Below are 12865 nucleotides of genomic sequence, written 5' to 3'. Positions count from 1 at the left end.
TTAACACTATGCATATTAAATTATTTTAATAGATCTAAAGCATACTTATTTAACTAATAAAAGTTTCATCACTTAATTGCTAAATTTGTAATCCTAAACAAAAGTTAATTCACCCATTAAGCTCATTTCAAATTCTTGGCTCATACTCTTGATAAACAATTCACATAAGGTTTCATTTGAAGAACCAAAAATGATATCATTAACATAAATTTGAACAATGAAAAAATTATTTTTAAAATATTTAATAAGTAATATAATATCGACCTTACCTTCGATAAAATTATTTTGAATAAGGAAAGAACTAAATATCTCATACCAAGCCCTAGGGGCTTGTTTAACCCATAAAGAATCTTAGATAACTTAAAAACATGGTTAGGAAAGAAAGCATTTTAAAATCTAGATGATTGCTCAACATAAATTTCTTTAAAAATAAAGCCATTTAGAAAATCACTTTTAACATATATTTGAAATAACTTAAAATTATTACAATATGCATAGGCAAGGAGAATCCTTATGGCTTCAAATCTAGCCATAGGAGCAAAGATTTCTTCATAATCGATACATTGTTCTTAGTTGAAACATTTGACCACTAATCTAGCCTTATTTCTAACCACGATACCAAGTTCATCTTGCTTGTTTTTAAAGACTCGTTTAGTACCAATTGCTAAATGATCGTTAGGTCTAGAAACAAACTTTCACACATCATTTCTCTCAAATTGATTTAACTTCTCTTTGCAATAACTCATAAATTATCTTTTAAGGCTTCATCAATACATTTTGGTTCGCATAAAAATTTTTAAAAGAAGAATGATTTTAAACATCTTTTGATGTATTTTCAATGATTAGCTCCTTAGGATGATTATTTACATACTTTCATTCCTTAGGTAAGGATTCTTTGGAAGAAGATGCATCCAAGTTGCTTAGGAGATGAGAGTTTTTATTCAAATTTAAATCATTATCAAAATTATTTTTCTTAAATTCGGGAAGCTCATTAAAAACAACATGAATGAATTCTATAACCATAATTCTTTTATTAAAGACACGAATGACTTTAAAAATAGAGGAATAACCGAGAAAAATGCCTTCATCGGATTTTGCATCAAATTTTTCTAAGATATTTTTTTCGTTTAAAACAAAACATTTATAACCGAAAACTTTAAAATATAAAATATTGGATCTTTTGTTATTCCATAATTCATAGGGAGTTTTAGAAAGTAATGATCTTACGAGAGCCCTATTTATGATATAGCATATCATGTTAACGGCTTCGAGCTAAAAATATTTGGGTAGGCTATGTTTGTTTAACATGGTTCTTGCCATCTCTTATAAGCTCTTATTTTTTCTCTCAACTACTCTATTTTTTTATGAATTTCTTATAGTAGAGAAATTATGGTTGTACCCATTTGACTCACAAAAGTTTTAAAAATTATGGTTTTAAAACTCACTATCGTGATTACTATGAATAGACGAAATCATAAAACCCTTTTCATTTTAAATAAGTTTACAAAATTTTGAAAAACATTTAAAACAATCACTTTTGTGTACCAAGAAATATGTCCAAAGTGTATCTACTATAATCATCAACATTACAAAGGCATATTTACTACCACTTAGACTTGTTTGGTCAATTAGTCTAAATAAATCCATATTGATCAATTATAGTGGTTTAGATGTACTTATTTAATTCTTTAATTTGAAACTACTTTTTATTTATTTTTCTAGTTGGCATGCATCACAAACTGTCTTTGACAAACTTAATGCTAGGCATTTCTCTTACAAGTTCTTTAGTTGAAATTTGAGAGATTAGTATCATGCTAGTATAACATAATCTCCTATGTCAAAGTCATGCATCATCTTTTAAAGTCAAAAAAATATATTTTATCATAAAAATAATCAATATTTGATTCTTTGATTTGAAACTACTTTTTATTTATTTTCTTAGTTAGCATGCATCACAAACTTTGTCTTTAACAAACTTGATGCTAGGCATTCCTCTTACAAGTTCTCCGGTTGAAATTTGAGAGATTAGTTTCATGCTACTATGACCTAATCTCCTATGCCAAAGTCATGCATCATTGTTTAAAGCTGAAAAATATATTTCATCACAAAAATCATCAATATTAATAGTATACACATTATTATGTTTTAAGGCAATCATAGACATATTTTTGTATGGTATTTCAATTATACAAACATTAGATTCTGATATGACACATTTTGGTAACCAACCCTCCAACCACCGTTCATAGCCACATCAGCGTTAGGGTCAACATAACGGACCACGCCCCCCGATCAATGTTGTTCTGCAAAGGTCGGATGGTACCAATCGAGTACAATGCCATCTTGCAAAGATCGAGACGGTGCCGACCAAGTACAATGCCATCCCATAGAGATCGGGATGACGCTGACCAAGTACAATGTCGTCCCGATAAGATCGGGATGGCACCACCCAAGTACAACATCATCCCACAAAGATTGGGACAGTGCCGACCAAGTATGGCGCTCGTTAGGTCGACAACCATAAATATGATAGGACGATTAGTCCCCGAGCGGAGGGATAAAAACCTGTCACGGGGCCGGTGAGAGGGGATTGGTTCTTGGCCCATTTTCCACCCAGTCTTAGCAAAATCTTCGGAGGGATCAAAGTCGGGAGTCCCATTCCCGACCCCGACTTGTGTGTAGGGACAAGCGATAGAGAGGAAGGCAGCCAGCCAAAGGGAAGTCTCCAGATCTTGAAGCCAAAGCCCAAGCCTAACCCCACCGAACGACGACTCCCGTCGCCCGAGTACCGATGTGGATGATCTTGTGCACTCGGGACCGAACTAAGCCGTGCTGACCCCTCAGCTATGGTGTAAAGGATCACTATCAGATTCAAATTTGATGGTATATCCTTTATAACATAATTGACTAATGCTTAGAAGATTATATTTTAAACCATCTACTAAAAACGCATCTTCAATCAAGAGGCTTGACTTATTACATATGATTCCTTTACCAATAATTTTTCCCTTGTTATTATCTCTGAAGATAACATATTCTTCATCTCGGGTAGTGAGCTTAGAGAAGCATGTTGGATCTCTGATCATGTGTCTTGAGCATCCACTATCAAGGTACAATTTCTTGCTCCTAGCTTTTGATTGTAAACATATCTATAAGAAATGGGGCTTTCTTTTAGGTACTCATTTAACTTTGAATCCCTCGTTAGATCTATCTATCTTAACTATTGGCATTAAGTTATTCATGATTCTTTTAGTAACCCAAACTAATTTGTATGAACTATACTTTTTAAATGAATATCTATAGGCATTATGTCCAAATCTACCATAAAAATTATATATTTATTTTTTGGTTAAACATGTAATATGTCATTTAAGGAAGATAATTGGCTTTTGTTGAATGTTACTCACAAAATCAATTCCCTCTTTCCTATTAACATAACACTTATTAGCATGGATCGTATTTAAATATTTGTTACCTATTTTTAATTTTTCTAATATTTCGTGTAGTAAGATATTTCTTTCTTAATTGAATCTAACTTTTGCGACGAGCTAATACATAATCATCATGAATATTTTTTGATTTTTTAAATTCACTAGCAAGAGAAATGATCCTTTTTTAATAGTTTATACTTTTTACTAACTAATTTAAAATCATCAAAGATGTTATTAAATGTATTGAATAATTCATCATAAAATAAGGAAGATTTGTTTGAGTTACATACCTCATTGTCAAATGCCATTAATGCTTAATTTACAATTTCTTCTTTGTTTGTTGGCTCTTCATCTTCATATGTATTTGAATCATCCCAAGTTGCTTTGAGTGCCTTTTTATCATCCCAAGTTACTTTGAGTTTTTTTTTCTTTGGGAGCTTTTTTTTCACTTGGGGACATTTATTTTTGAAATGTCTTGGCTTCTTGCATTCATATCATATCACTATATTCTTTTTGGGTTCATTTTTGTTGTTAGTATATTGTTTTGTTTTATTCCATTTTAAGAATTTTTAAAATTTTCTTGTAAGAAATGCCAAGTCGTCGTCATCATCATCATCACTTTAATTTTCTCTCAAGTTATCTTCCTTGGTTCTAAGTGTCATGTCCTTCCTATTCTTTAGAATGTTGTTCTCAAGTTCATCACATGTTACACATGTTATTTCATAGGTCATCAAAGACCTAATAAGTTATTCAAGCGAAAAATTGTTTCGTTCCTTTGCTTCTTATATTGCAGTAACTTAAGGATCCCAACTTTTTGGAAGGGATCTTAGTATTTTATTAACTAAGTTTAAAATTAGAAAAAATTTTACCAAATACTTTTAAACCATTGACGATATCCGTAAAATAGGTGTACATATCTCCAATGATCTCGCTTAATTTCATTTGAAAAAACGCATATCTATGTACCAAAAGATTAATTTTTTATTTTTTAACCCTACTTGTGTCTTCGTCTTTGACTTTGAGTTTATGCTAAATATCATATGCAGTTTGGCATACAGAAACCCGATTAAATTTATTTTTATCAAGAGCACAAAACAAAGTTTCATTGCTTTAGAATTCAACGCGAAAGTCTTCATCTCCAAATCATTTCATTCGTTCATTGGTTCTTCCTCTCCAAATCATTCTATTCATTCATTGGTTTCGAAGACCTTTGAAAATCGCTTTGTACAATATTTTATAAATCAAAATCCATAGAAAGTAAGAAAATTCTCATATAAGTTTTTCAATACGTGCAGTCTATCCTATTGAACATAGGAAGACAAGTGATAGAAAGACCCTCTTGATTGCCGGCAAAAGTAATTTCTCTTGGGTGTTAAACCAAATGGGAAGAACCGTAGCTCTGATACCAACTATTAGAACCGAAATCGACACTAAGAGGGGGGGTGAATTAGTGCTTACGTAAAAACGTCGACGATATGAAAACCTTCATTCCATAAAATCATATCAGAAATACATTTAAACCTAAAGAAAGTGTGAAGTGGAGTGAGCAACCAAAATAGTAAGCAATATAAAGAAAAGGCGAAGAAAAGAAGGCACACCAATTTTATAGTGGTTCAATCATCGTGACCTACGTCCACTCCCGATTCATCCTCCATTGAGATTATCGGCTTCCACTATTGATCTTCTTTCAATGGGTGAAGATCAACTACCCTCTTACAGTTTTATTCTCCTTCTCACAGGTTTAAGAGATAACCTTTACGATTCTCTCAGCTCTCCTTTAAATAGAAATTACACTTAGGAAAGAGGAGGAGAACTCTCATGGAATTACAATAGTGTTTTCTCACATAGATCACAAGTTTTTTATTCACTTTTTGTGCTTTTTAATGCAGAAAGATTGAGATATTTATAAGTTTCAAATAACTTTAAAAATAAAACAAAAAAGTATGTCATTCCGGATTTCTGGAATATTAACAGTACCATCATATGGTACCATCACCTAGCAAGTAGGTACTATATATATATATATATATATATATATATATATATATATATATATACAGAAAACTTTTTATTTGGAGATATGCTTCGTGTCCCTTACTTCACTCACACCTTAACTCACACATAAAAGAACACATCATCCGTGCCCTCTCATTCCCTTGATATGTGCCACATCAGAGCCGTTGCGAGGAAAGTCATGACGTAACTCGGGTGTATATCTATTTCATGTTCGCGTTGAAAAGTCAACATGATCATATGTATACTATGACCCTTTTTCTAATAGCTACACTTCAATTATTGTTATTATTTGTCGAGTTGTTGTTCAAATATTAATTGATTTAACGTCAAAATAATCTGCAAAATCTTTCGAGCAAATCTTCTCTTCGCGAATTCTTCAGCCGAAGCAGCAGCTCATCTGACTAAAATGATCATTAGTAAACAAATTAGTCACCTAATCAATTAAAATTAGCATAAGCTTTCCTTTGATCTGCTCTGTTTCAGTGTTTGTGGTTTTGATTCAACCCTGTGCTCGTTTAAACTAAAGCAATTGCTGAGATATTTCAGATTGGAAATCATAATACAGTGATGCCAAGTAAGAGGAAAAATTATGAGAGAGAAAAAAAAGGGGAAGAAGCAACAGTCAAGACAGAGTTGCAGCATATAGTAGCAAAACTTTAATTGATTTCAGCTCCTAAAACAGCATTACACCAGAAGAAACCAATGTAGAGGAATAACAGTGTCAAGTTTGGTCAACAAAATCGCACTGCTGCCAAAATTTCTGAAAGATTAACTAATTGACTACAGTAAATGCATGCGCTCCACATAAGAATTGAGCAGCCACCTGCTGAGTGGTTCCCCATGTCCCACAAAGCAGCCAGAGTTGCCACTCTCAGTGAAGAATGGGAAATCGAAGAGATGTAGCAGCTCCTGGATAGCCTGCCGAACCAAGGATGAACCTGTTATCCTGCTCCGGCGGCCCCAACCGGTGACAATATCGATGCGCGTAGGACCGGTGCCTGAGGCGAGCATCTGCCTGTGGAACCATGCGAGCGTCCTGGATAATGCGGTCACCGCGGTGCCCTCGGACATGACATGAAGGTTGATGAGCCAGTAACACTTGCGCTTCTCCCTGACTGAATTTGGGTACACATTCCTCTCTGCAGCTACCTCCCAAACGAGTCCAGCTTCCTCCTTAAGGCCTGATTTATGAAGGAAATCTATAACAGCATCCACAAGACCCCTCTTGCTCTCCCTGTCCTCACTGTGCATCAAGTCGAAGAAGCTACTAGCATGGGCCTTGACATTTCCTCCATTTGGTTCTGCATCTGGTAAAGATAGCAGGAAAGAATGAGCCGGGTGGCCTGAGAGGGCCATGAGCTTACAACAAAGCCCCATCTCCGAGGGTGACCCGGTGCAGCAGCTCAGAAGAAGAGTGTATGTCTGGAGAGAAGGAACCAATCCCAATCCTAGCATATGTTCGAGAACACCATGGGCATCAGCAAACCTGTGTACCTTGAGAAATGCACTCAAAAGAGAATTGCATGTGGGAACATTAGGTCGCAGGCCAGCGTTGAGCATTGCTTGATACCAAGCTCGAGCCTTCTCTACATTTCCAGCTTTACCCCACAAATCCACCAAAAGACCATATACAGGTTCATCAGGAACCCAATCCCTTGTCATTTCCATAAACACGGCTTCTGCTTCATTAAGATGCCCACCATGACCAAGTACCTCCATTACAATGCTGTAAGTAATCTTATCAGGACAAAAACCAGCAACTTGCATGTCCCTATAAAGCTTCACCACACAAGGATAATTCCTTGCTTTTGCCTGCAGAGCGATCATGATGTTGTAGGTGACCAGGTTAGGTACACAACCTTGTTCTATCATCTCGCAAAACAGCTTATATGCAGCAGCAAGATGTCCACCTTTCCCCAGGCAATTCACCATTACACTGTATGTGAAAGTGTCTGGAGAGAGACCTACATCTTGCATCCTCTGATACAAATCTAATGCAACTTCCAGGTACCCAGCTTTTGCATGGATGTCGATGAGAGTACAGTAGGTTACATGGTCTGGCTGGCGACCAACTTCCTGCATGTCCCGAAAAACTTTGACAGCTTCATCTAAATAATTGGCACGACCATATGCATGGATCAGACGGTTATAAGTTACCACGGTCGGCTGGCAACCATCCTTAATCATCTCTTCTATCAGTCTTCTCATAGCTCCGAATTGCCTTGCTTGTCCAAGGATTCCAATCATGGTAGTGTAAGTGTGCTCATCATGCTTAAACCCAGGCTGTGATTTTAACCATCTGAAAAATTCAAGAGCAATGGAGTGGTCGCGGAGTAATTTAAGCACCTGATTTGCTTGAAAAGGATCCAGTTTATATTGCAGTTTATCCAAGGCCTCTTCAGTTGTTGGTCCCCATTTTAACCGTTGCAAAGTGTGGTAATACTGCTCGATTGCATGCCCTGATTTCACCAATTTACCAGCAGATGGAGGACCTCCCGTGTGTAACCTTGCAGATTTAATTGGATTATGGAACCTATTAGTGGACCCAGCAGTTTCAGTAGTTGAACCTGTCATTTTCCTCTCAGAGATTCTTCCCCCAGGTTTTCCATCAGAGGTGAAGCTATTAGAATGATACTTCGCCTTCTGCCGAACAGACTGTCTTTGATTCTTAGCACCAGATGGTAATCCATTATTTGAAATAGAAGATTCAGTAACATTCTGCTTAGCTTTCACATTACCACGCATTGAAGGCTTTTCTACAGAGCTGCTAGGACAAGTGGAGCTTGAATCAGATACTCCCACAAGATTCAAGCTTGGCTGTCTCTTAGAATAATTAGGTTTGTTGTGTGACTTGTCATCAGAAGATATGGTGTTAAAAGATGGTTGGGTAGAATCAGCCATACACCTTTGAGGTCCTGGTTCTGTCCCTGGGGTCTTGTGGCTCACTAATTCAGAGAACATGCTAACAGTTGCCATACCTGCCTTCACGAAGCGTCCAGCAGTCAGCTTAGATGAATTGAGCATATCAGTCCCAGAAGCCCGAACACCAGCATTCATGTTGTCAGTGTTCCTGTTTGGAGGACTTGAGTCTGATCTCAGAGAGGATGAAGAGGAGACAACATGTTGGGCAGGACCTGTGCAACGAGACTTCTGATGAATAATGGATCCCACTGCATTTTGTAAGCAAGGAGATCCAGCCTTTGTCGGGGCACCATTTGCCGTGTTGGCTTTGAGGGTGCTATTAGGATGCCTTGTGGGAACACAAGTTTCATCCTCTGAGCAAGTGCATGAAGCACCTTCTGCATTTCCACATCTTGAACCACTAATATAAAATGTCCTTGCACAGTGGGAGAGGGTGCCAATTTGCTTTGCTCTCAACATTATCTGCAATTAGGTAATGATTAACTATGAGATAGAAGGGCCTCAAGACGGAATGGAAAAGGAGTTATGCCATTAATATAATTGATGCCACATCAGCAAATTATACACTTGTTCCTTATTCAATTTAGTCCAAAATGGATTACCAACAAAAGCCATACTTACAGGCTCTACAATTAATGCTCTTAAATAATAGAGCACATTATCTGGCGACTATCTTCAGGCTTGAAATTCTTCGATCTAACCTGGAAAAACACAATAGTTCAATTATATCTTGGTTATCAAACAGATATACAAACACATACTTCATCATCTGCTTGTGTGAGTGTGCATAATGATAAAAATACCTACTCTATCACTAATTTGAGTCAAAATCTTGATGCAATGGCCAGTTAGAATGGACAATCAAAAGACACTGCAGGTCATTATATGCATAAATCAGCTCCTTTATTATGGCAACATATGGATCAAAAGAACACCAAAAAAGTCTGGTGGCTATACATGTGTATTATGGACAAGATGTCAAGATCAAAAAAAGAAATATATACTGCATCACAATAATTACTTCCAAGGAACGTGATGACTGGGAAATCTTTGGTTAATTACAAGTGCAGTAGTCATAGTAGAGTTCAACTGGAAGTGAACCAGTTCCATTGTTTGGCTCCAGTGAAGGTAATATGCTTTTGAAAGTTCCAAAGAACATCCAATTCTCACAACTTGGTTTCAATCCAAGGCCTAACGTCACGTTTGGACAACTCAAGAAAGTGTTCACATACATGCATATACATATACATAAATGTGAGGGTGCAAATAGCTTCAGTTCAGGATGAAATGTGGAATGATGTTATGCCTACCAAAGAATCAGACCAAGATCAATTATGTAAAACAGTTCATATTTCACCTATGGACTCTCAGTATATCATGCAATGAGACCTAGGGGTTTGATAACACTTGTAACTTAAGTTTAGCCGAAACATGGTTTTGCATTTCTTCCTTCCCACAATTAAAAACACTATCAGATGAACAGTTATCAGTTAACAACTATAAAATACCTACCGATCCTTTCGTGTAAGCAAAACCAAGAAGAATCACCCATCCTCACTTCCATACATTCGTTAGTTGTCGAAAGCATGGTATAAGGATCAAACTTTAATTTTGCATATTCTAGATGGCATATTATGATCAACATTTAAATAATTGATTATGACAAGATAATCATAATGCAGAAATCGAACTTGTTTCAGAAGGGAAGGTGATCATATTTAACAAAGCCCCTCCTGATTCCCTAGAAATGCCTAATTAATCTTCATATTATTACTTTGGCATGTTGTTGAATTATCTGCATGTGTACCCAAGGATAAAAAACCAAATTATCAATGCATCAAGAGAAAAAAAAGAATAGTGCTTTAATTGCTAAAATATCACAACTTATTTATTCTTTTGAAACAAGCACTCTTTACTATTTTAATTCTTGGAACAATAGTCACTTTCCACAGGACGTTGTAAAAAAAAGAGGCAGTTGAAAAATCCATCCTTGTATGGATAACCCAAACTTTGAGGTTGAACCATATACCTAGTAATCTTAGAGAAGTGCCAACTATTACTTACATTATAATCACATGTCTTCATTCTTTCCAATAGGTTCTTTAATGAAACACCCACCTTCACGTATATATTTGTGCTGTTCCTACTCCCTAGATATATGCCTTCTTCAAGCACCAAAAAGAAAGTCCATAGTCTTGATGCTCATCATAAATTATGGGCTTACTTTGTACTAATGACGTATCTTACCCAATGCAATAGCACTAAGGAAGGAGAGTTCACATGTCCCATAAAAAGGGTGTACCCAATGAGACTCCCACTAATGTGGGAATAGGATAGGGTCAATATATGCAATCTTATCTTTAAATATTTAAAGATGTTATTTTCGTGACTCAAACCTTGTCACCCAGTTCACAAAAGGGAACCTTACATATTCCATATGTTTATAAATTGAATAGCATTCAATTTCCAAACAGAAGAACAACAACAATAACTTGCAAGCTTCCTTTTTTTCAAAAAAGTGTATGTGGCGAAGACAGATTTTGAACTCAGGACCTTGCGATAACTGTTAAAATCTTTACCAACTAAACTAGCAGGCATCTTCGAAAAAAATATGTCGGATGAGATTTCGAACCCTTAACATTTGGTAAAAGGAACTGGTACACCACGACCAAACCAATGTTTAAGGAGTATAAATATATTAAATGAGTTTTTGAACCCTCAACCTTTGGTTAGCAGGTTTGGCACACCACCACCAGACCAATGTTTAAGGTGTCAAGTTTTCGCATTGCTTGAACCAATTGTGGTTCCAAAAGTCTTTAAACTGCTCAAAGAACCGAATGAAGAGTTCATTGTATGCAAAGTGCACCTTAGGTTTGCATTGCTATCTCCAACACAAGGTTTACAAGAAAAACATTAGTATGCAGCATTTCATGGGGGCTCAAAGGACCAACTAGAGACCTTTTTTTCCAAGTAATACTTTAACTTAATCTCTATTCCCTTTATCTATTAATACTATTCCGACCTTGGTAAAATCATCAAATCAAAATTTAAACTTTCAATGTGCATCAAGAGATGAGGTAGTTGATTTTGCTGCAAGCCAGTTATATCCATAAGCCTTGGTCTTAGCACGCACGGAAACAACAAGAGATCTTATCGCCACTGTATACAGAACTGAGACGTAACTGTAAGCAGAAAGGGAAGGCATAAGGATCAGCCCCTTCACAAGAAAAAGAATGAATTTTGCAGGAGAATGACGAGTTAAAATCTTTCAGAACGAGAACCATAACTAGAGAGACCGATGTGATAACTTCCTACCATAAAAACAGCATACATCGAAACAAGACAATTTTCAGGAAAGCAGGATTCCACAGAGACGAACTTTTCGATCGTAGTAACGGAGCCTCTGGGCTTCCAACCACAATCCACCGCTCGTCATGAAGGAACCAGCATCTCAAAAGGCTTACAAGAGCCAGATACCGAATCCAGTGACAACGTACCAAAGCATAATCCACAGCTCCATCCTAATCAACTCAAAGGAAAGAACAGTCTCAAGATCTTACCCCATCGACGCTTCACATCCAGAGAGAAAGGAACAGCGCAGCGGCGGCCGTTCCTTCCTCTCCAAGGAATAGGGGCCTTTCCTTCTTGTCCGAGGATTTGGGGGCGAGAGAAAGAGATGAAACCCTACCTTCCAAAAGATTTCAACGCGGCGTTTTATAGGACTCCCATCTCTCTCTGCTCTTTCCTTCCCCCCTGCCGTGCGATGCCGCTCGGGGAAATTGCTCGTCTGCCGACTTAATTCACGACTTCACAAACGACTCGAGGATGTGGGACACATCCAGAACCGCACTGCCCCCTCCATCCCAACTCGTAACGAAAATCGGTGCGTACTCGAAGCAGCTCCTTCTTCTATTGCTTTCCCCCGTGGATTTGACTTTCTTTTCTTAGTCGCGACGACTTAAATCTACTGATTTATGCCACGGCTATCTTTCATTGCGAGCAAACAGCGGGTCCCATGTCACTATGCGAACTGCTTAGACACGGGTTTATCGACCGAAAGATCCGCCCGAGTAAGCGCACAATCGAATCCCGCCACTCCTACCTTGTTCCCCAAGACATGTAAATAACGCGCGAGACAATTATTTAATTGATACTTTCTACGTATTTTTCGCCTTACCAGCTCCCGGTCCCACGTCGTGATCACCGTATCATCCAATGACAAAGCAGATAGACGAGAGAGTACGTTCGATCGAGAAGAAAACTTATTATTTTTTAGATTTAACCATGTGTTGCGTTCGATTTCGTTCGTTGGGCACCGAACGCGACTGCGGATCCTCTCCAATTATGAGTTCAACAGAAATTGCTCGGTTCCCGAATCAGAGGCCTTCATTCTGGTGGCACCCTCATCTGGGGGGTCCGATCTTGAGCCATTGGATGCTACTGTAAGATCTGGTGAATCACCCGATGCCATGTGACGTGATTTGTTTTGCTGCCCT

At 37.3% G+C, this 12865-nt stretch overlaps 1 protein-coding gene across 2 annotated transcripts; it reads right to left on the bottom strand.

Moving 5' to 3' along the window:
- Nucleotides 1–6090: 6090 nt before the first annotated feature.
- On the bottom strand, nt 6091–12140 carry LOC135587870 (pentatricopeptide repeat-containing protein At1g18900-like). Of its 2 annotated transcripts, none has more exons than XM_065079700.1 (3): nt 11749–12140; nt 8991–9070; nt 6091–8831 (listed from the first exon to the last, which is right to left on the bottom strand). In XM_065079700.1, the coding sequence occupies exon 3, from the start codon at nt 8826–8828 to the stop codon at nt 6228–6230; it is 2601 nt and encodes an 866-aa protein (XP_064935772.1). In that variant the 5' UTR covers nt 8829–8831; nt 8991–9070; nt 11749–12140; the 3' UTR covers nt 6091–6227. The 2 variants fall into 2 exon arrangements, with proteins under 2 accessions (XP_064935772.1, XP_064935771.1); XM_065079699.1 differs by having other exon boundaries at nt 11930–12140.
- Nucleotides 12141–12865: the final 725 nt, after the last annotated feature.

Source organism: Musa acuminata, chromosome BXJ1-8 (genome assembly GCF_036884655.1).
Source record: "Musa acuminata AAA Group cultivar baxijiao chromosome BXJ1-8, Cavendish_Baxijiao_AAA, whole genome shotgun sequence".
In the NCBI taxonomy this organism is placed as follows: domain Eukaryota; kingdom Viridiplantae; phylum Streptophyta; class Magnoliopsida; order Zingiberales; family Musaceae; genus Musa; species Musa acuminata.
The sequence above is the reverse complement of the archived record's forward strand: the minus strand, read 5'-3'. Positions and strand labels throughout refer to the sequence as shown.